Genomic DNA, 24,836 nt, shown 5'->3' on the forward strand with positions numbered 1-24,836 from the left:
ATTCAGGACGGGCATGTTGGCTCAAGCCTGTAATCCCAGCATTTCGGGAGGCTGAGGCAGGAGCATCACTTGAGGTCAGGAGTTCGAGACCAGCCTGACCAACATGGTGAAACCCTGTCTCTACCAAAAATACAAAAGTTAGCTGGGTGTGGTGGCACATGCCTGTAATCCCAGCCACTCGGGAAGCTGAGGCATGAGACTCGCTTGAACCCCGGAGGTGAAGGTTGCAGTGAGCCAAGATTGCACCACTGCACTCCAGCCTGGGCAACAGAGTGAGACTACCTTAAGAAAAATAAACAATAAACAACTCAGTGGTAGTTAGTATACTCACAACACTGTAGAACCACCACCTTTATCTAGTTCCAAAACATTTTCTTGCACCAAAAGGAAAACTTGTACACATTAAGCAGTTGTCTCCACTGCCCCTCCCCACAGCCCCCGGCAACTACCAATCTGCATTCTGTCTTTATGGATTTACCTATCCTGGATATTTCACATACAGGGAAGCATACAATATATGGCCTTTCATGTCTGGTTTATTTTACCTAGCATACTGTTTTCCAGGTTCATCCACACCATAGCATACATGTATTTCAATGCTTTTCATACCTGAGTGACATTCCATTGTATGTATGTACCACAATTTTGTTTATTCATACTACCATCAATGGACATTTGGACTGTGGTGAATAGTGGTGCTGTAAACATGTATTTTTCTTGAAGTACTTGTTTTCAATTCTTTGGGGGCATATAACTAGCAGTGAATTGCTGGGTCATATGGTAATTCTATACTTAGCTTTTTGAAGTACCACCAATCTGCTTTTCACAGAAGCTGAACCACTTTACATTCCCACCAGCAATGTATGAGAGCTCCAATTTCTCTACATCCTTGCCAACACTTGTTGTTTTCTGTTTTGTTTCAAATTATAGCCATCCAAGTGAGTGTGAAGTGGTATCTTTGTGGCTTTGATTTGCATTTCGCTGATAATGATGTTGAGTATCCTTTCAAGTGTTTGTTGGCTAGCTGTTTATCTTCTTTAGATAAATTTCCTTTTTTTTATTTTTTAAATTTGAGACAAGGTCTCACTTTGTTGCCCAGGCTGATCTCGAACTCCTGGGCTCAAGCGATCCTGCTCACTCAGCCTCCAAAAGTGCTGGGATTACAGGCATGAGCCACTGTGCCTGGCCTTCTTTGGAGAAATTTCTATTCAAGTCCTTTGCCCATTTAAAAATTAGGTTGTCTTTTTTTGTTGAGATATAAAGGTTCTTTATATATTCTGGACACTAGATCCTTATCAGACATATAATTTCCAAACATTTTCTCCCATTCTATAGCTTCTTTTCACTTTCTTGATAATATTCTTTGATGCACAGTAGTTCCTAATTTTGATGAAATCCAATGTATCTATTTTTTCTTTTGTTGCTCATGCTTTTAATGTCTTATTTAAGAATCCACTGCCAGATCCAAAGTTGTTAAGACTAGCCTATGCTTCCTTTGAAGAATTGTATGGTTTTAGATTGTTGATCCTTTTTTTTTTTTTTTTTTGAGATGGAGTCTTGCTCTGTTGCCCAGGCTGGAGTGCAGTGGCGCGATCTCAGCTCACTGCAACCTCCACCTCCCGGGATCAGGCAATTCTCCTGCCTCAGCCTCCCAAGTAGCTGGGACCACAGGCATCTGCCACCATACCAGGCTAATTTTGGGGGGGTTTTTGTGTGTGTGTGTGTGTTTTTTTTTTTTTGAGATGGAGTTTCGTTCTTGTTTCCCAGGCTGCAGTATAATGGCACAATCTCGGCTCACTGCAACCTCCGCCTCCCAGGTTCAGGCGATTCTCCTGCCTCAGCCTCCCAAAGTGCTAGGATTACAGGTGTGAGCCACCGCTTTAGTATTTACATTTAGATCCCATTTGTTGCTATTTTTGTGCCTATTTGTTCTTTTCTTTTACCCAGACTGCTCATCTGCGATACTTTTTCATGTATATTCATCAGCAGAACTGCTCTATTGTTTTCTTTTTTTGCACTATCTTTATTAAGTTGTTGTAGCAGGATTTTGTTAATGCTATAAAAGAATCTGAAAACTGTCCATTATTTTCCAATATACTCTGGTATAGTTAAATAGCACAGGAATTACTCTTTGAGTGTTTGACAGAACTGACCTGTGAAACCATCTATATTAGTTCCTTTTAGATAAAGAGACAGTTTTTGGTTTTGTTTTTAACAGCTCTATTTTTTTTAAGGTTTGGGGCCTATTCGACTTTTCTTTTCCTGCCTTAGTTAACTAGTAATGTATAGTTTCCTAGAATATTTACAGCTAATCTAAAATTTTAAATGTATTAGCATAGGCTGGGTGCGGTGGCTCACACCTGTAATCCCAGCACTTTGGGAGGCCAAGGTGGATCACCTGAAGTCAGGAGTTCGAGACCAACCTGGCCAACATGGTGAAAAACTCCGTCTCTACTAAAAACACAAAAAAATTAGTCAGGAGTGGTGGTGGGCGCCTGTAATCTCAGCTACTCGGGAAGCTAAGGCAGGAGAATAGCTTGAACCTGGGAGGCGGAGGTTGCAGTAAGCTGAAATTGCGCCACTGCACTCCAGCCTGGGCGACAAGAGCAAAACTCTGTCTCAAAAAAAAAAAAAAAAAAAAGGTATTAGCATATACTCCAAGTATTCACATATCTTAATTTCTTTGGGCTCTGTGGTTGGGTCTCCCCACTTTCTTATCTGTAGTATTATATACCTGTGCTTTCTTTCATTTTCCATATTAAGGCTCATTTCTACTACTACCTTCAACTCAATCCCTCAATGTTTTCATTTTATATTAATAATAAAATGAGAAAGTAGAGCTTTATGATCTCTGAGTTACCTGTAGGATCTGAGGAATGGATACAGGTTTCAAAGTATTTCCAATGGGCATCATTCTATCACTTAGCTTAATCAGTTCAATTGGTCACATATAGCTATTTATGCCAGTCAAAAAGACAAAAAAAAAAAAAAAAGGAAGACTTGGTAGAAGTGAACAAAATTATTTCATTTATGGACTATTATAGAAACGTGGAAATAGAAATAAGCTTTGTGTCTTATTAGACTATGAGAAAAACATGCCCACTGAAATAAACATTATTAAAGAGATCCCTTTTCTTCTCTGAGACACTATCTCGCTGAAGAATTGCAGCTGATTCATGCTTAATGGCTAAAATATTTGACACTGGGACTTCTTTTGTTTGTATGCCTTTTCCAAACTCCTTCTGAGTAAGAAATTTTTATTCACAAAAATGTACTTTAGAAAAACTAGTATGTGGAATTTCATTCTTAGATGAATTAAGTCATTTTTCCCTTTCTTGAAAAAATTATTTAAAAAATAGATTCCCTCCCCCTGCTTTCGTGATTTATCCATCACAAGAAATGCAGACCTCTGATGTGAGAGACTCTATAGTCAGCAGTTCCCAACATTAACAAAAGTGACATAATATTCATCAAGTTATAAGGAGCTTTACAGCATCTTAACACATACATACATAGCCTATGCTATATAGCAAACATAGTATGCAGATGCGCACAATACAGTAGCAAAACTTGTTTTGAGTCTTTAACCAAATAGGAATAAATTAAAATGGGCTATTCTTTAACTATAAATTTGGACTACAATTCCATCTGAATAGACTGTATGACCTAAGCAGATGTGTTTAATCATGTAAGTTTAGAACTGAAAAAAATGTGAGATCCCAAAACTTTACTTTTCAAACGTGACATAAGGTGTCCAAAAAGTGAGTTATACAAGGTCATATAACTTAGTAAATTAACAGAGCCAGGAATAGAACTCTGCTCTTTTGATTTCTAGATCTATCTTCTTTCAACTACCTCACACAACCTCTCTGTTAAAGCTTACCTGCAACTCTCCTATTTAAGTCATGGTTTACAGTTTACCGTTATTACATATATTAACTTATCATTATTATTCTTTAAAACAAAGAAAAGATGACAGAATTGGAGTATAGTCATTTTGCAACCCTTAATGAATAAACCCAGGCAAAGATCATGAAAGAACTACTGCTATTTTCATCACGAGAGAATGATAATCAGCTATTGTGTGCCTTCTGGGAATTAAATATAACCAAGCCTCTAAAACTAACTACCAATTCAAAAGAAGTAAAGAAAACAAAGGAACATGTTAAACAAAATGAGTTTTGGGCATTCTCATCTTGCTAAGCAGAGAAGGATTAGATTTCAGGACCTACCAGAGGAATGAGCTACACTGAACACCCCAGGCTTTCATCTGGAACAACTGGAAAAGTATGGCCTAGGAATGGAAGTAAATCAGAGGAAGACAGAGCCTTGCCAAAACTATAATCCAGCCTCAATTCTGTTAATACAAAATTTCACAAGGGCATTATTACAAGAAAGGAAACTTTACAGGCCAATCTGTCTCAAAAACATAGATGTGAAGTTTCTGAACAAAATATTAGCAAACAGAATCCCTTAATATACTCAATAAATTCAGCTTGATCATGATGAGTACTAAGCTGAGTTTATTTCAGGAATGTAAAGTTGGTTGACTATTCAAAAAATCTAATCAGTGGAATAAACCAATTAACAATTAAGATAAAAATCATAATCATCTTGGCTGGCATGGTGGCGTGCGCCTGTAATCCCAGCTCTTTGAGAGGCTGAGGCAGGCAGATCACATGAGGCCAGGAGTTCAAGACCAGCCTGGCCAACATGGTGAAACCCTATCTCTACAAAATATACCAAAATTAGCCGGGCGTGGTGGTGCCTGCCTGTCTCAAAAAAAGCAAGACTCTGTCTTTAAAAAAAAAAAATCATAATCATCTCAATAAGTACACGAAAACTTTTGCTAAAATTCAGTTTTCATTCATAGTTTTAAAAATATATCTTAATTGTCCAGGCATGGTGCCTCACACCTGTAATCCCAGCACTTTGGGAGGTCAAGGTGGGCAGATCACTTGAGGCCAGGAGTTTGAGACTAACAAGGCAAAACCCAATCTCTACTAAAAATACAAAATTAGCTGGGAGTGGTGGTGCATGCCTGTAATCCCAGCTACTCGGGAAGGCTGAGGCATGAGAATCGCTTGAACCTGGGAGATGGAGGCTGCAGTAAGCCAAGATCGTGCCACTGCACTCTAGCCTGGGTGACAGAGCAAAACTCTTGTCTCAAAAAAATGTATCTATATCTACATCTTAACTAAGAATAGAGGGGAACTTGCTTAATTTGAGAAACTGTGATAAGATTGAAAATGAGGCAAGAATACTTGCTATCACCAATTCTACCCAGTGCTGTACCACAAGCTCTGCCCAGTGCAATGAGGCAAGAAAAAGAAATTATAAAAATTCAAATGGAAGATATACAACTATAATATTCATAGACTATATTATTGTGTTAGTAGAAAAAACAAAGAAGATTCAAATAAAATACTATAATAACTGCATTTAGTAAGGTTGCTAGATCTAATTTCAATATACAAAAGCGGTTAATATTTTTATAACAGCAATAAGCAGAAAATTATATTTAAAAATTTACCATTTACAACAGCATCAAAACTGAATGCTTGATTTCATCCCCCATTCACAAATCTACTCTTCTATCAACAGTCTTCCCCAAATTAATATATGGGAACTCCACCTTTCCAATTGCTCAAATCAAAAACATTGGTACAGTTCAGGTGCAGTGGCTCACACCTGTAATCCCAGCACTTTGGGAAGCTGAGGTGGGAGAATTGCTTGAGGCCAGGAGTTTGAGACCAGCTTGGACAACATAGTGAGACCCCCCAACCTCTACAAAAAAATTAAAAATCAGCCAGGCATCTGTATGTAGTCCCAACTAGTCAGGAGGCTGAGGCAAGAAGATCACTTGAGCTCAGGACTTTGAGGCAGCAGTGAGCTATGACTGTGCCATTGCACTCCAGCCTGGGCGACAGAGGAAGATCCTGTCTCTTAAAAAACAAGCAAAGAAAAAAAAAAAAGTTAACTTATCTTTCTCTTGTGACACTTCACAAATCTATCAATAAATGATATCAGCTCTACCTACAAAATATATCCAGAATCTGACCCTGCCTTACCACTTCCTCTGCCATCTCCCTAACATAAGTCACATCATCTTTCATCTGGATTTTTGTAAAAGCCTCTTAAATTATCTCTTTGTTATCACCCTTGCTCATCTACAGCTGATTCTCAGCACAGGAGCCAGAATGATCCTTTTAACATATAAGTTGTATAATCCCACTCCTCTGTTTAAAACTCTCCAATAGCTTCCTAATTATTTCCTTTTATTCATTATGAATAAGAGCCAAAATCCTTACAATGGTCTTTATAAGGCCCTACACCAGTAGTTTGTCAATGGGGAGCGTTTAGAAAATGTATGTGGGCATTTTTGGTAACAATGACTGGGAAAATTATTCCTGGGTAGCGGATGAGGGCCCATGGATGACAGCTATCTGGCTTCCTGTTTGACATCTGAATGTCCTACTGGACTTTCACTTAGAAACTTACTCATAATTATTTTAGATTAGATGTAACTCCACTTTACATATAAACACACAGTATTTTTTGCACAAATTGCTGTGTCAATCAAAGGAAGGTGGTACTTTGATAAGAATTTTATCAAGAGTTGTTTACCACTTCAGAAAGTAACATCACCATTTACAATCCACTGTGGTATATGAGTTACCAACACATCATTTCTGTCTACATTTGCAGGTATCTTACCCACTGCAATTCTCTGTAAAAGTGTACTACTTTAGGTCTTCTAGTATTGTTAGGTCCATTTGCATACTGGATATAATTTCACCTAAAATTTGTTATTTCTTCTTTATATACTTAATTATGTAAGCATAGGTAGGTTATACTATGTATGCATTTCATTTCAGATAGTATAAGGAATACTGTAGCATGTTTGTAGTGAAAATGTAGGTGATAGGGCTGACAGTATTGAAAAGTACTAAACCAGTGGTCTGGTATCCTGTTACTTATCTAATCTCATCTCTGCCTGTACCTTTTGCTCTAAACACACTGGCCTCCTTGCTGTGCTTCCAATATACCAGGCACTCTCCTGCCCCAGAGCCTTTGTACTTGCCATTACTTCTGCTTACAAGCTACTTCCCTCAGGCAACCTGAAATGCTTGCTTTCTCATTTTCTTTGTGTATTTGCTCAAAAGTTACTTTTTCAGTGAGGGATTTCCTAACCATCCCATTTTTTGTTTTTGTTTTTTGGTTTTAAATAGACATGGAGTTTTGCTATGCTGCCCAAGCTGGTCTCAAACTCCTGGGTTCAAGTGATCCTCCTACCTCAGCCTCCCAAAGTGTTGGGATTACAAGCGTGAGCCACTGTGCCCAGCCATTAACCATTCTATTTTAAATTGTAACCCCTGCCCCACACACTCCCTTCATACTTAACCCTCACCCACAACCCCTATCGTTTTTTGTTTGTTTGTTTTTTAGAACTGGCAAAGGCTATTTATTCAGAGCTTGCTAGCAATGAGGTTAGTTTGGTAGAAACTGGAGGGCAGGCAGAAGAGTGGAAAACCTTCACAGGGCAGGCTCCAGGAATGTCTAGATGGAGGCTGCTGGCCTGGGGAAGTTGGTGACAGACACTCAAGGCAGAGCATCCTATGTGACTAGCGGGGGATGGAAGTGGTGGGGGGGACACACTTGGCTTTCTCTGGTTGGTCCAGAGTTGGAAGCAGGCACAGAGATTAAGGAAGCTAGCAGTTACTGATTAGGCTCTGGCCATTTGAGGCCAAATGTTATAGAAGTGATTGTTTAGCCATCTGACTACACACTTGGCCTCTCACGGGCAGGATGCTGGGCCCTGGCTGCCAGTTTCTGCAGTTCCTTGCTGCCTCCTATGTGTAAACGAGCTTTCCAACCTTGAGAATAGTAGATTACGAAGACAGAGACTTACTTTGGATGGCCAACAGTAGCCCAGTGACCTCATGTCCCATGGGCCTCAGCTTCCCCACCTGACAAACGAGCAGTGGGGACATCCACTGATGCCCAAACACCAACCCCACCCCAGGCAAACTGCGCCACCTGGCCCAGTGGCTGTTTACCTCAGGCTTTCCCCTCCTCCAGTGTGCCTGTCTCACAGGCCTTGTCTCACAACCCTAATTCCCTTTGAACATACCAGATACTTTACATATTTACTTATTCATAGTCTAATACCCACTAGGATGTAAGCATGGTGCAAGGATTTTGTCTGTTCTCTGCTTTGTTGTTTGCTGTATTTGCAGTACTTAGAACATTGCCTGGTACACAGCAGACTCCATAAATATCTGCTAAATACATCAATGAATTATCGGTCTCATAGAGAAGAAAATGTAGCACGTTACTTAGCTCTATACTAAACAATATTAAAGTCATAATAATGAAAACTTTTACAATAAACTCAAGACACAGAATGGGAGATTTAATTAATGGCTATAGGACAGAATGCAAATGACTGATATGGTTTGGCTCTGTGTCCCCACTGAAATCTCATCTTGAATTGTAATCGCCATGTGTCACGGGAGGAACCTGATGGGAGGTGACTGGATTATGGGGGCAGTTTCCCCCATGCTGTTCTTGTGATAGTCAGTCTCATGAGAGCTGATGGTTTTAAAAGTGGCAGTCTTTTTCCTGTGCTCGCACTGAGCTTCTCTCTCCTGAGGCCATGTGAAGATGGTCCTTGCTTTCCCTTTGCCTTCCATCATGATTGTAAGTTTCCTGAGGCCTCCCCAGCCATGTGGAACTGTGAGTCAATTAAACCTCTTTCCTTTATAAATTACCCATCTTAGGTATTTCTTTATAGCAGTGTAAGAATGGACTAATACACTGACCTACATAATGTTACAAATAAAAGGAAAACAGCAGATATAAGTTTGAAGGTAAGAGAGTAAGGGGTTTTAGTATTTTTATTTTACGTGGTGGGGAATCAAGATATACTACCTAAAGTTAACGGAACAATAAATTTATGAATATAGGATACCAACAGTAGAACTAAAAATAATAATTTAATTCCAAAAATCTAAGTGGAAAAGGGTCAAAGGTAGAAGGATGTGTGGGTTAAGTCATCCTTTCTTTTTAGAGAACAGTAGAAAAATGGGTAAATTAAGAGTAGTCAGTAAAACTGTATTATTTTTTAAAAATTAAAACATTACCAATGGTAAAAGCACAAACAAAAATGGTTAAAAGTGTCACTATAGAATGGAAATGGGGTAGGAAAAGTGTTGATTGATTGATTGATGAGGTCTGCTATGTTGCTGAGGCTGAAGTACAGTACAGGTAGGATCACAGACCCCTATAGCCTCGAACTTCTGGCATCAAATAATCCTTTTGCCTCAGCCTCCAGAGTACCTGGGATTACAGGTTACCATGCCTGTTGTTTTGTTACCACAAGCTTGTATTACTTTGGTTAAAAAATATTTTAAACTATATTCAACATTGTTTTAATAAACAATTTTTAAACTGTCATGAGTGATAGTTTTATATTATAAAACTACAATATAGTACTTAGGGAGAGAACCCTCTAGTGCTAAGCTACTAGAGTTCAAATCCTACCTTCAAATAATCAGATATTCCAACTATTCCCTTACAACATCATGTAACAGAAATCTTACTGCATACTAGGCCACAAAGAAAATAAGTCCTTAAGAGTTACTAAATGAAGTTGAACTTCTCTCAAATACCTCATTGCTCTGATGCAAAGACGTTTCTTTAAATTTAAAAAAAAAAATTGTTTTAGAGAGACAAGGTCTCACTATATTGCAGGCTGGTCTCAAACCCCTGGGCCCAAGTGATCCTCCCGCCTCGGCCTCCCAAAGTGCTGGGATTACAGGCGTAAGCCACTGTCCCTGGCCCCATTTCTTTAAATTTGTACTGTTTCAGGTAGAAGAGCAAATTATGATGTTTGCCAGCATGCCAGCAAATTTAGCTATGAAGACGATGTATCTGCTCAACCAACTGTAACCTTACTTGATTTATTTCATTGGTACTACACATGGCTGACATTAAGTTTGGATCACTACTTGTCACACAGAGTTATCTTCCAAAAAGTTACACTGTGAGGCAGCTTTGAAATGAAACATGATTGTAGGTGCAGAAGATTGTCACACAGGCAATAAAATTATAAGCACTGGAAAATGTCCTATCTGGGATAAACAACAGAATTTTTAATACTAGAACAGGTTGGTGTGGTCAATGCCTATCAGTCAGGTACCAAACATCTATCAAAAGCTTCAGGCCAACATTCAAGAGAAGATATTTAATTTCTAGTATTAAAAATTCAATGAAGGAAAAAACATGCAGATAAAAACTTCAGTATTCAGTTGGCATCTAACCAATAACAGCAGCAGCAGCAGCAACTAACATTTATTGTGCACTCATCACGTACCAGGCAGTGCTGTGTTTTTAATACACTGTATTTACTCACTCAACTCTCAAAACACTTGCACACAGCTAATAAGAGCAAAGCCAAAATTCAAACTCAAGTTGTATAGCTTAAAAGTGTATGCTTTGTTTGCTTTGAGACAGGTTCTTACTCTCTCACCCAGTCAGGAGTGCAGTGATGCGATCATGGCTTACTGCGGCCTCTACCGCCTTACCTCAGCCTCCTGAGTAGCTGAGACCACAGTCACATGCCACCATGTCTGGCTAATTTTTTCTGTTTTTTTTTTTTTGTAAAGATGGAGTCTCCCTATGTTGCGCAGGCTTCAAACTCCTGGGCTCAAGTGTTCCTCCTGCCTTGGCCTCCCAAAGTGCTGGGATTACAAGTGTGAGCCTCTGTGCCTGACCACAAAAGTATATGCTTTTAAAGTGTTCCAGATACCGGTCTAGGATTTTATTACAGAGCCACTGAAGAACATGAGGTGGGTAAGTGACAAGACCATATCTGCAATTAGGAAGATCACTACTACAACACTGAGATAACAGTTTGGAGGAGAGACAGATTGGAAGCAAGAGTGGTAGAGTTCTTGTAATGCTCTAAGGGGGAAAAAAAGATAAGGACCTGATTAAAGTAGTGGCAGTAGGAAAATGAACAAGAGGACTAAAAGGATAGATATTTAAGAAGAATAAATATGATATAGTAACTACGGTTGACATTGTTAGTTGCCTACATGACAGGCATTCTTTCAACCAGCTTCCACGCTGGAAGAACCTACCTCCCTTGATGGTACAGGCTGAAAATACAAAGTAATCGCTTCCTTAGCTTTCCTCACAACTATGGCTTGGGCATTTTATTCTAATCCTAGTCAGTGGGAATTAGTGGGAAGTCTCTGTGTGTATGTATGTAACGGGCTGCCTTATCCTAATACAAAAAACATTTGCTCCTTTATTCTGTCATTTGATACTAATGAGTGAAGGTACATATTCTTTAATTGGGTTGCTGGTTCCTGTTTGTTAATATTTTATCAAGAGCTTTGTGTTGATATCTCTAAATTAATTTAGCCTGTAGTCTCCTTCTTGGATGCTATCAAGTTTTGAAATACTATGTATGTAAAAAGAATTTATAGGCTTATAAAAGAAACTTATACAGCTTTAGGAAACAGATAAAGCATCAATTTTGTCTTTGTAGTAAAGCTTTAATAATATTCGTGTGAAATGATCTGGGCCTGGTGCCTATGTTAGGGGTTGGGGGTTGCCTAAGTTGGGGATAGAAGATAAGGTACCGCTTTAATATCTTATGGTATTTCTTCTACATGAATTGTTCTATCTATATTTTCAATCAGTTTTTGTCATTCATATAACCTAAGGGTATTACCAACTTTATCTATGTTTTCAAGTTTATTTGTATAATAAAAATTTAAATTTTCAGTCTGTGATTATTTTCCCACTTTATTTTTTATTTTGTGCATCTTTGCTTTTATCTTGATAAATTATATTCAGCTACTTCTAATTTGGCATAATACTTTGCACCAAAATCTTCTGAAATCACAGGTTATTACATTTTACATGGTAGGTCAGCCACTGGATCAGAACTTGCCTCTGAGAAATACTGAAATAATAAGAGCTCTACTTTCCGTGCTATGGCTACATGGCTACACACAAAATAAGAAATGCTTGTTATTAAAATACTAAAAATACTATCTGTTCTAATTTCTAGCACAATGGCAGTCCTTATCTCAGAAAGGTGTGGTCTCCAAAACCATTTGGCAAATCACTTAATAGAGCAAAATGTTGGTTTAAGCGGTAAACACATGCATTTCTAGCATCCATATGCTCAATTCTCCATCTGGTCTATCCTATTTATACATGTTGGCACAATTCCTAGTAACAACTGAATAAGTGCTTTATATCCCTAAACCAAAGGGATAGGAAAGCCCTTCCATCTTATTTAACAGTGAGTTAAAATAATGAGACCAAATAGCATAAGTATGTTCTACATTCAGCCCCTTAATCAATCTCTCTCCAAATCTGAAGAATGACCTCTAGAATTTACCCAATAGAAGATCCACTTCAGCATGCCATATGTTCTACATAATCTGGTAAGATTTTAATTACAAGTTAAATGATTAGCTAGGATTCTACCAATTTATTAACAATCAAAAATAATACCAGCATTAAAAAATATGTTAGTAGACAATTACAGGTAGATTCTTAGTATACTACTTTAATTGATGAAGCATACTGTTTAAATCCAGCAATCCCATTACTGGGTATATACCCGAGGGAATACAAATTGTTCTACCAAAAATACACATGCACTTTTATGTTCATCACAGCACTATTCACAATAGCAAAGATACGGAATCAACGTAGATGCCCATCAGTGGTGGACTGGAAAAAGAAAATGTGGTATGTATATACCATGGAAAACAATGAAGTCATTAAAAAACCTGAAATTATGTCTTTTGCAGCAACATGGATGCAGCTGGAAGTCATTATCCTAGCGAATTAACACAGGAACAGAAAACCAAATACCTCATGTCCTCACTTATAAGTGGGAGCTAAACAGTGAATACACATGGATACAAAGATGGGGAACAACAGACTCCGGAGCCTACTTGAGGTGGGAGGGTGATGGTTGAAAAACTACCTATCAGGTACCACGCTCACACTACCTGGGTGATGAAAGCATTTGGACACCAAACCCCAGTGACATGCAATTTACCCATGTAACAAACCTGCACATGTACTCCTGAATCTAAAATAAAAGATTTTAAAAAATCAATAGTTCTCGAAATTTTTGGTCTCAGGACTTAATTACATTGAGGATCCCAAGGAGTTTTTTGTTTATGTCAGTTATAGCTACTAATAATTGCTGTAGTAGAAATTAAAAATAAGAACATTTGGCCGGGCACAGTGGCTCAAGCCTGTAATCCCAGCACTTTGGGAGGCTGAGGGTGGATCATCTGAGGTCAGGAGTTTGAGACCAGCCTGGCCAACATGGTAAAACCCCAGCTCTACTAAAAATACAAAAATTAGTCGGGCGTGGTGGCAGGCACCTGTAATCCCAGCTACTCAGGAGGCTGAGGCAGGACAATCACTTGAACCCAGCAGGCAGAGGTTGCATTGAGCCGAGATCGCACCAGTGTACTCCGCCCTGGGGGACAAGAGCGAGACTTCATCTCAAAAAAAAAACCAAAAAAACAAAAAAATTTAAAGATATTTAATTCATTTTAAAATAATTAACTCCATTGTGTGGTAACTTGAATAGCATATTTCTAATGAAAAATAACTATATTTTCCAAAACAAAGAAATTTAGTGAGAAGAGTGGCATGTTGTGATTTAATACTCGGCTTAGAACTCTTGAAAAAGTTCTGGGATCTCACTTTGAGAAGCACTAGATTAAGTTTCCTATGGGTAATATTTCATTTGTTACATTAAAATCCCTTCTCCATTAAAAAAATTATCTCTGTAGGCTGGGTGCGGTGGCTCACGCCTGTAACCCAAGCACTTTGGGAGGCCGAGGTGAGCGGATCACCTGAGGTCGGGAGTTCGAGACCAGCTTGACCAACATGGAGAAACCCCCGTCTCTACTAAAAATACAAAATTAGCTGGGTGTGGTGACACATGTCTGTAATCCCAACTACTCGGGAGGCTGAGGCAGGAGAATTGCTTGAACCCGGGAAGCGGAGGCTGCGGTGAGCCGAGACTGCACTATTGCACTCCAGCCTGGGCAACAAGAGCGAAACTCTGTCTCAAAAAAAAAAAAAAAAAAAAAATTTATCTCTGTTATACCAGCAGATAGAATTGCAAGACGAGCTCTGAAACCTACTTTAATTAATCATTACTGTTACCAATTATATAGATACTAATATATTTAAATATACACAGTGAAGATGAAACCAGCTGCAGTTGCACTTTATTATGGCTAGTAATGGCTCATGTTTCTATAAGCTTCTCTCTCCTATTCTCTAGCTATTCCATTGTCCTCAAAATCCAGTTCCTCAGCTTCTCTATATCTGTCTTCACTTCCTATTTCCTTGAGAAAATAAGTCTTCAGAATAAAATTCCATCAATCTCAAGCCACTAATACCACAAACTGAGGTGAATTTCCAGCCTATTTTCCACCTTTGCTCCTGTTAAAATAGAAGCAGCATTCTTCCTTCATTTTAAAACTAATCCGTTCTCTACATGCTTCTTTGTAAAAAGCATTTAATTATGCTCAAGTAGTTCCCATCTTAATAACAAAACACAAAAGGAAATCACAGGTGATTTATTAACTTTGTTTTTTATTTTTTAGAGACAGGGTCTTGCTTTGCCATCAAGGCTGGGATGCAGTGGTGTGATCACTGCAGCCTCTACCTTCCAGGCTCAAGTGATCCTCCCACTTCAGCCTCCCAAGTAGCTGAGACTTATTCACTTTAAATGAGTACACTTCATGGTATGTAAATTGTCTCTAATAAATCTGGTTTTAACCCCCCACCCCACACTCACATGTTCCTTAACCTCACACTATCTTTGCTACTACTCTGCTTTTTGAAGATAAACTTTTATTCAAAAAATTTTAACAGCTTTACTGAAATATAATTTATATAAGAAACTGTACATATTTAAACTCTACAATTTGCTGAGTTTTTCAAATATGTATATACCTGAGAAACCATCACCACAATCAACAATAAACACAGCTGCCACCACCAAAGTTTCCTTATGCCCCATGTAATTCTTCCCTTCCACCACTCCCCCATCCTTATACAACATTTTCAGACAAGCTTGAATTAGATTTGTTGTCTCCTTCCTTATTTTGCATCCATTTACTCCTCAATCTGGATTCTATACTCAGGATTGCACTGCAAGTGCTGTCATTATCATCAAAGTCACCAAGACTTTCAAGTTTTTAATCTAGTGAGGTTTCATTTCTCACTTGATCTCTTTACAACATTTGACCACTTTCTCCTATGTTGAAACTTTGGTTTCTAAGACCATACTCTCCAGGTTTCCCTTCTATCTCTTTGGCAATTCACTCTCACTCTCCTTTGAACAAGCCTATTTCACTGCCTGTCCCCTCTATGTTGGTATTCTTCAAGGGTTTGTTGTAGGCCATCTTCTCTCTTTCCCTAGGCAATCTCACCCACCCACAACTTTAATTTATGTACAGTCAGTCCGCATCATTCAAGGATTTGGAATCTGTAAATTTACCTACTCACTAAAATACATTTGTAACCCCCATATCAAAACTCATGGTGCTTTCTTGGTCAGTGAGGATCTGCATGTGCATGTCCCATAGCAACTTCAAAAGGAACTCATTTTCTCTACTCCCAAATTTGTTATTCCTTAGTGAGTGCCCCCAACACCCTACCAGTTGCCTCCATGGAAAACCTTGTATTCCAAGCTCACTGGTCTCTAAGGCAAGGCAGAATGAGGCATCTTTTGCCCTGCTATATCTGACTGAGGAAATGCATCTACCTCGAGAATATGGAAAAAACATTCCAAATTCTGATTCTCCTATTGTACTCTGGGAGTCAGTTGTATATAAGTGTATGAGTTGGGGAGGGAAGGAGTGACACAACATAGCAGAGACACTGAATGTCCTACAGAAAGGATTTCAAAAAGCCATTTGGAAAGGACAAAACAAAACACACTCTAAATAAGCTGCCCTCCCTGCACAGTCTCTAAAGCAGAGGTCCCCAACACCAGGGGCCATAGCCCAATACTGGTGGGTGGCCTGTTAGGAAATGGGTCACACAGCAGGAGGTGAGCGGAGGGCGAGCAAGCATTCCTGAGCTCCACCTCCTATCACATCAGTGGCAGTGTTAGATTCTCATAGGAGCGGGAACTCTATTGCGAACAACCCATGTGAGGGATTTAGGTTGTGCGCTCCTTATGAGAATCTAATGCCTGAAGTGGAACAGTTTCCTCTCAAAACCACCTGCCCCAGCCCCCTAACCCCAGGCCATGAAAAAATTATCTTCCACGAAACCAGTCTCTGGTGCCAAAAACGCTGGGGACCACTGCTCTAAAGCATATCCCATCTAGCTGATTTTATGATAAGTGAGAATTACACTGAAAGATATCAAAACTTATTCATCTCACACAACATACTTAAAAGCTATAGATTTCACAGCTGATTAGAAGAAGTGCTTCAATTAACTTTACTTCAATTATTTCAACACTGTATACAAACCTCTCAGAGTCTGTGAATGAAGTGTTTAAAAAATTATAAATAGGATATATGCTCACAAGAAATGTCACTAGTTCCAAAGGACACAGACTAAAAAGTAAAATATCTTCAATCCTCCATATTCATTCTGCAGTTATTTGTGTCTTAATATTTCTTAAACACAATAATCATATATATTTTTCTTTTAACTGAACAAAACCATACTATACACATAGTTCTGCAGCTTGCCCTTATCACTTAATAATAAATACACTGGAACCAGGCACTCTGGCTCATGCCTGTAATCCCAGCACTTTGGGAGGCCAAGATGGGCAGATCACCTGAGGTCAGGCTGAGGTCAGGAGTTCAAGACCAGCCTGGCCAACATGGAGAAACACCAACTCTACTAAAAATACAAAAATTAGGCTGGGCACAGTGGCTCATACCTGTAATCCTAGCACTTTGGGAGGCCGAGGTGGGCGGATCATCTGAGGTCAGGAGTTCATGACCAGCCTGGCCAACATGGTGAAACCGCATCTCTACTAAAAATACAAAATTAGCTGGGCTTAGTGGCAGGCGCCTGTAATCCCAGCTACTTAGGAGAATCGCTTGAACCTGGGAGGCAGAGGCTGCAGTGAGCCGAGATCGTGCCATTGCACTCCATCCTGGGCAACAAGAGTGAAACTCCATCTCAGGAAAAAAAAAAAAAAAAAGGGTGGCCAGGCGCAGTGGCTCACACCTGTAATCCCAGCACTTTGGGAGGCCGAGACGGGTGGATCACGAGGCCAGGAGATCAAGACCATCCTGGCTAACACGGTGAAACCCCGTCTCTACTATAAATACAAAAAATTAGCCAGGCGTGGTGGCAGGTGCCTGTAGTCCCAGCTACTTGGGAGGCTGAGGCAGGAGAATCGCACGAACCTGGGAGGCGGAGCTTGCAGTGAGCCAAGATCGCGCCACTGCACTCCAGCTCGGGGGACAGAGCGAGACTCCGTCTCAAGAAAAAAAAAAAAAAAAAACTAGCTGGGCATGGTGGCAGGTGCCTGTAATCCCAGCTACTTGAGAGGTTGAGGCACAAGAATCACTTGAACCCAGAAGCAGTGAGGCGTGGTCGCACCACTGCACTCCAGCCTGGGTGAGAGTGAGGCTCTGTCTCACATACATACATACATACATACATACATACACACACACACACACACACACACACACACACACTGAAGTCAGTGTTTCCTATGTCAATGATCATCATCTCTGCTCAGGGCAATATGAAACTAGGTGTCTTTTTTTTTTTTTTTTTTTTTTTTTGAGATGGAGTCTCGGTCTATCACCCAGGCTGGGGTGCAGTGGCGCGATCTCAGCTCACTGCAACCTCTGCCTCCCGGGTTCAAGCAATTCTCCTGCCTCAGCCTCCCGAGTAGCTGGGGTTACAGGCATGTACCACCATGCCTGGCTAGTTTTTGTATTTTTATTAGAGATGGGGTTTCACCATGTTGCCCAGGCTGGTCTCGAACTCCTTACCTCAAATGATCCACCTGCCTCAGCCTCCCAAAGTGCTGGGATTACAGGCATGAGCCACTGTGCCCAGCCTGTGTCATTTTTAATACTACTCTTTTTCATTCCTTAGATTCAGTTCATCTCCAATTTCTATTACCTTTACCGACTTTTTTTTTTTTTGAGACAGGGTCTCGCTCTGTTCCCTAGGCTGGAGTGTAGTGGTGCAATCATGGCTCACTGGGCTCAAGTGACCTTCCCACCTCAGCCTCCTGTGTAGCTCAGATGACAGGTGTGTACTACCACATCTAGCTTTTTTTTTTTTTTTTGTAGAGATGGGGTCTCACCATGTTGCCCAGGCTGGTCTTGAACTCTTGGGCTCAAGTAACCCTCCCACCTTGGCCTCCCAAAGTGTTGAGATTACAGGTGTGAGCCACCATGCACAGCCTAACTTTACCTCTTAATTATCGATCAATTTATTTCATTTCTCTTCATCTTCACAGTCACCACCCTAGTCTAACCTACCATTATCTATCCTTTGAATTACTGTGATAATATTTCGCTAGGCTCCTTGTATCTAGCATGGGCTACTTCCAAACTACACTGCAGCCAAAGTCATTTTTTCAAAGTGCTTTTTTGGGTTGGAGTTGGCTGAAGATTGAAAAATTACCGGTTGAATACTATGTCCACTATTTGGGTGACAGGTACACTAAAAGCCCAGACTTCACCACTATGTGATACATGCGTGTAAGGAATCTGCACTTATACCTCCTAAATCTATAAATACATACATTTTTAAAATAAATAAGATGGCCGGGCACGGTGGCTCATGCCTGCAATCCCAGGACTTTGGGAGACTGAGGCGGGCGGATCACAAGGTCAAGAGATCGAGACAATCCTGGCCAACATGGTGAAACCCTGTCTCTACTAAAAATACAAAAATTAGCTGGGCATGGGGGCACGTGCCTATAGTCCTAGCTACTCGGGAGGCTAAGGCAGGAGCATCATTTGAACCCTAGAGGCGGAGGTTGCAGTGAGCGGAGGTTGCAGTGAGCGGAGGTTGCAGTGAACTGAGATTGCGCCACTGCGCTCCAGCCTGGCAACAGAGCAAGACTCTGTCTCATAAATAAATAAATTAATTAATTAAATTAAATAAGTAAGATACTTAACACAAAAAATGCTTTTCTAATACTACATTCTTGCTTAAAAAAATATTTACAGAGTTTGGGAAGATGAAAAAGTTCTGGAGATGACTGGTGGTGATAACTGCACACCAATATGAGTATACTTAATACCGTTGAACTGTACACTTAAAAATGCTTACAAGTGGCCAGGCGCGGTGGCTCATGCCTGTAATCCCAGCACTTTGGGAGGCTGAGATGGGTGGATCACGAGGTCAGGAGATCGAGACCATCCTGGCTAACATGGTGAAACCCCGTCTCTACTAAAAATACAAAAAATTAGCCAGGTGTGGTGACAGGCGCCTGTAGACCCAGCTACTCGGGAGACTGAGGCAGGAGAATGGCTTGAACCCGGAGGTGGAGCTTGCAGTGAGCCGAGATGGTGCCACTGCACTCCAGCCTGGGTGACAGAGCAAGACTCCGTCTCAAAAAATAAAATAAAAAGAAAATACAATAAAATAAAATGCTTAAAAGGATTAATTTTATGTTATATGTACTCTACCTTAATAAATAATGAAAAGAACACACGATTTAATGGCTTCCCAGGTCCAAAATCCTTAGTATGGATACAAAGCCCTGCCCTGCTTTCCTACAGGGTCATCTCATACAACTTTCTGCATTACAGTTTTCCTTTATCATTCTTTCCTCTTGTCACCCAGTGCCTACATATACATGCTTTCCATAATTTTCTAATGCTCTATTCACCTTTTCATCTAATTCATTCCCACTCAATCTTCAAATATCAGGTCAAACTTTACTTTCGCAGAGAAGCCTTACTCTGATCCCATAGTCTAGGATCAAGTTTTTTTCTTACATGTTCTTACAGAACCAGATTTCTTTTCTTAAAAGTATTTACCTTGGGTTGTAATTATATATATATATATATATATACACACACACACACACATACACATACATATATATATATATATATATATTTTTTTTTTTTTTTTTTTTGAGACAGAGTCTCTCTCTGTCGCCCAGGCTGGAGTGCAGTGGCACAATCTCGGCTCACTGCAAGCTTCACCTCCCTGGTTCACGCGATTCTCCTGCCTCAGCCTCCCGAGTAGCTGGGATTGCAGGCGCCCGCCACCACGTCCAGCTAATTTTTTTTTTTTTTTGTATTTTTAGTAGAGACGGGGTTTCACCGTGTTAGCCAGGATGGTCTCGATCTCCTGACCTCGTGATCTGCCCGCCCTGGCCTCCCAAAGTGCTGGGATTACAGGCATGAGCCACCGCGCCTGCCCTGTAATAGTATATTGTTAATGCAAATATCTAATTAAAGTCTGTTTCCCTCACAAGAAGACTGTAAAATCCACAAGAACAAAAACTATGTCTTTTTTGCTTACCACCTAGCATATACCTGGGATATAACAGATGTTCAAAAAATATTTATTAAATACATAATATAGATCTACCTTACTTTAAAAAAATTAACTGCAAAGAATTCAACTTAATGGATGCCACAGTTTTTCTTTTTTTTCTTTTTTTCTTTTTTTTTGAGACAGAGTCTCACTCTTGTTGCCCAGGCTGGAGTGCAATGGTGTGATCTGGGCTCACTGCCACCTCCACCTCCCAGGTTCAAGCAATTCTCCTGCCTTAGCTTCCCGAGTAGCTGGGATTACAGGCAAGCACTACCATGCCCAGCTAATTTTTTTGTATTTTTAGTAAAGAAGGGATTTCACCATGTTGGTCAGGGTGGTCTTGAACTCCCGACCTCAGGTGATCCGCCCGCCTCGGTATCCCAAAGTGCTGGGATTACAGGTGTCAGCCACTGTGCCTGGCCTGTCACAGTTTCTTTAACCAATTCCAGAATGATGGGAATTTAAGTTGTTTCCAAATTTTTGATATTACAAATCTTAGGATGACCACTTATGCCAATGTATCTATAAACGTACTTAAATGCAATTCTTAAATGTAAAATTGCTGGTCAAATGAAAAGTGCATTTAAAATCTTAATACAGGCCAGGCATGGTGGCTCAGGCCTGTAATCCCAGCACTTTGGGAGGCCAAGGCGGGTACATCACCTGAGGTCAGGAGTTTGAGACCAGCCTGGCCAACACAGCAAAACCCTGTCTCTACTAAAAACACAAAAATTAGCCAGGCATGGTGGTGCATGCCTGTAACCCTAGCTACTCGGGAGGCTGAGGCAGGAGAATCGTTTGAACACAGGAGGCGGAGGTTGCAGTGAGCCGAGATCTCGTCACTCCAGCCTTTGCAACAGAGTGAGACTCCATCTCAAAATAAAAAATAAATAAAATAAATGAATAAAATCTTAACAGATATTTCCAAACTGCCTCCCTAAGAGGTTGTAATTTATACTCCAAGCAACCAATGTGCCTCCTTCTACATACGTAATACTCAACTTATATAGCCAAAGTAAGCCAACTGTATGGTGGGGGAGATAATACAGAAAAAAAAAGTGTTCATTTTTATGTAAGAGAAGTAGGATTTTTCTCATGATTTAATGTCATATTAAACATTTAAAATTAAAATATTTATTATTTCTACAAAAAGTTTCAGCAAATGAGTTAAGTAAACAAAGCTAAGTGATTAGGAAAACTCCTACTTATTAAAAGACTGTGGAAAAATTAGTGTATTTAAAAAGCCATGTATTTCTCTAACCTGTATATTTAAGAATCACTTTTCCTGTCATATGGAAGATTTTTTTTTCCCTTCAGAAGCTTTAGCCCATATTTCAATCAGTGGTACTGAGGCAGTAAAAAGGAGGAAGAAAATCAGAAGAATATTTACACTTATAAGAATATATAGGCCGAGTGTGGTGGATCATGTCTGTAATCCCAGCACTTTGGGAAGCTGAAGCAGGCAGATCACTTGAGGTCAGGAGTTCAAGACCAGCCTGGTCAATGTGGTGAAACCCTGTCTCTACTAAAAATACAAAAAAATTAGCTGGGCGTGGTGGTGCACGCCTGTAGTCCCAGATACTTGGGAGGCTGAGACAGGAGAATTGCTTGAACCCAGGAGACGGAGGTTGCAGTGAGCCGAAATGGTGCCACTGCACTCCAGCCTGGGCGACACAGCAAGACTCCATCTCAAAAAAAAAAAAAAAAAAAAAAAAAAGAATATATAGGAAATAGGCTGGGTGCAGTGGCTCAGGCCTGTAATCTCAGCACTTTGGGAGCTGAGGCGGGAGGATCGCCTGAAGTCAGGAGTTCAAGGCCAGCCTGGCCAACATGGTGAAAAACCCCATCTCTACTAAAAATACAAAAATTAGCCGGGCATGGTGGGGCACGCCTGTAGTCCCAGCTACTCAGGAGGCATAGGCAAGAGAATCGCTTGAACCCAGGAGGTGGAGATTGCAGTGAGTTGAGATCATGCCACTGCATTCCAGCCTGTGCTATGGAGACAGACTCTGTCTCAAAAAAAAAAGAAAAAAAAAAGGAATATATAGTAAATAGTAAATAGAGAAAAAAATTAACATTTTATATCAAACTACAATTTTTCCTTTAAGATATTAACATTTGGTATTTGGTCTAGTTCTATTTTTTTGCCCCCACATTTAATACATCTCACACTGTGATTACATAATATATTGCTTCTTTTTACTAAATAGTAAATAACATACATATTTCTTTCATTTCACTAAAATATGACCTGTCTCAGGCAATACAAAGAAAAGCACCTGTACATCACTGCCTTCTCAGGATCTTCACTATGTTCTTAACCTCTGTGAGTTTCCACTTTCTGATCTTACAAATGAAGGCATTAGTTTAAATGACCTCTGTACCATTAAGGAAAACTCCCTTTGATTTAACTCTTCTCATTTAAGGATTTCTAAAATAAACAAGACTTGTATTTAAGAGAGCTGACTTCCACTCCCTCAGCTTCACCAGTTAGTAAGCATATTCCACTGAAAATTTGAGTCCTGATAATTTAGGGTCTTTAGGTATTTCAGGATTAGTATTCTTATCAGAATATTTGTACTGACTCCACATTATATAGAGAAATTCATATTTAAATATAAAAAGAAAACTCCCTAATTAAAATCTATCTGTTTTCTTTCTCATTATTTTCCTTTCTTTCTCTTTTAATTCTATCATTGAAGCAGAGTGTGAAGGGATTTGTTTTTTGGAAGACTCTCTTAATTGTCCTTATTAATGAGATTTCACATACACTAGATTGTCAGTTCTTTTCCACATACAGACTTATAGAAACATCAGCTCTTACCTTAACTGGGAAGCTACATTTTCCAGTGCGAACGCCTTCTTCATCTGTCTGCCACTGATGTGGACGACTGGCCTCTGGAACATAAACATCCTTCTTTCTCCTAAAACTTTGCCGTAGTTTGTTCATTTTAATTTTTACAGCCTGAAGACAGAGGAAAAAAATATTTAAAAGAAATATTACCTTCTTACATATTTAAACTTTGGATTACCATACTACCCAAAAATCTGATGTCCAAAATTAAAGGTTTTGGCTTTTATTTAAGCAATATATAATTATTATGTAAGCACAGTGTAAAGGGAAAATGAATAGAACATTTCCTCTTAGAGTAACACTAAGTTCAAACAAACAAATCATTTTACTTTTTGAAAAGACAACTACAATACTAGTCCTTGTAAGAACAACAATAACTTCTAGTAGGATTTAAAGACATATTATCCTAAGAAATTTCAAGAACTTTAGTTATAACAAAGCAATGAGAAATTCTGCCTACCCATCTACCTCTCAAATTCATTCCAACCCCTGAAAATGGAAATTTGTACATGTAGACCAAATTATAGACTGCTAACAGTTTCTAAAAACTTTTATAGTTATTAAGAAAAAAATCATTCTGAAACACTAAAATTTAGGAATCTTTTTGGCTCATTATTAGAAAACACTAAGCAAAGCAGGGATTACAATCATGTTTTTATAAAAGATGTCATGAAGAATAAAATAAAGTTTTCTTTAAACACACTTAAAGCCAGGCGCAATGGCTCATGCCTGTAATCCCAACACTTTGGGAGGCTGAGGTGGGCAGATCACTTGAGGTCAGGAGTTCAAGACCAGCCTGGCCAACATGGCAAAACCCCGCCTCTACTAAAACTACAAAAATCAGCCAGGTGTGGTGGTGCACACCTGTAATCCCAGCTACTCAGGAGGCTGAGGCAGGAGAATCACTTGAACTCAAGAGGTGGAGGTTGCAGTGAGCCAAGATCACACAGCCTGGGCGACAGAGTGAGACTGTGTCTCAAAAATAAGTAAATAAATAAGCACACTTAAAGAAAAAAAATGTGCTACTAGGACTAAATCTAGAGAAAAAACATTTTTTTTCAGACAGTCTCACTCTGTCACTAAGGCTGGAGTGTAGTGGCGTGATGACAGCTCATTGCAACCTTTATCTCCCTGGCTCAAGCAATCCTCCCATCTCAGTCTCCCAAGTAGCCGGGACTACAGAGACATGTGCCACCACACCTCGCTTTTTTCTTTTTTCTTTTAAGTAGGGATAAGGTCTCACTATGTTGATCAGACTGGTCTGAAACTCCTGAGTGAAAGCAATCCTCCCACCTTGGCCTCTCTAAGTGCTGGAATTACAGGCGTGAGCCACCATACCTGGCCAGAAGAATTTCTTGCAAGCAGTATGACATCAGAATGCCTTTCCATATCAATAATCATTATAGTAACT

At 39.7% G+C, this 24,836-nt stretch overlaps 2 protein-coding genes across 38 annotated transcripts in view; one reads left to right on the forward strand and one right to left on the reverse strand.

The window, feature by feature from the left end:
- The window catches only part of PAPLN (papilin, proteoglycan like sulfated glycoprotein), a 112,086-nt gene extending 98,965 nt beyond the window's left edge, over positions 1-13,121 (forward strand). The window contains exons 28-29 of one of the 2 annotated variants that reach the window (XR_010130784.1): positions 10,671-10,857; positions 12,843-13,121. The gene's annotated coding sequence lies outside the window, so the exon portion shown is untranslated. The remainder of the gene's footprint in view (positions 1-10,670; positions 10,858-12,842) is intronic. The other variant, XR_008671187.2, reaches the window with a different exon arrangement.
- NUMB (NUMB endocytic adaptor protein) overlaps positions 1-24,836 on the reverse strand; it is a 190,603-nt gene that overhangs the window by 60,046 nt on the left and 105,721 nt on the right. For all 36 annotated transcript variants that reach the window (XM_055360860.2, XM_019009713.4, XM_055360854.2 and 33 more), the window contains one exon: positions 23,396-23,536. In XM_055360860.2, coding sequence (XP_055216835.1) covers positions 23,396-23,521 — 126 coding nt within the window. In that variant the 5' untranslated portion in view covers positions 23,522-23,536. The remainder of the gene's footprint in view (positions 1-23,395; positions 23,537-24,836) is intronic.

This window comes from Gorilla gorilla, chromosome 15 (assembly GCF_029281585.2).
Source record: "Gorilla gorilla gorilla isolate KB3781 chromosome 15, NHGRI_mGorGor1-v2.1_pri, whole genome shotgun sequence".
NCBI classification, from domain to species: domain Eukaryota; kingdom Metazoa; phylum Chordata; class Mammalia; order Primates; family Hominidae; genus Gorilla; species Gorilla gorilla.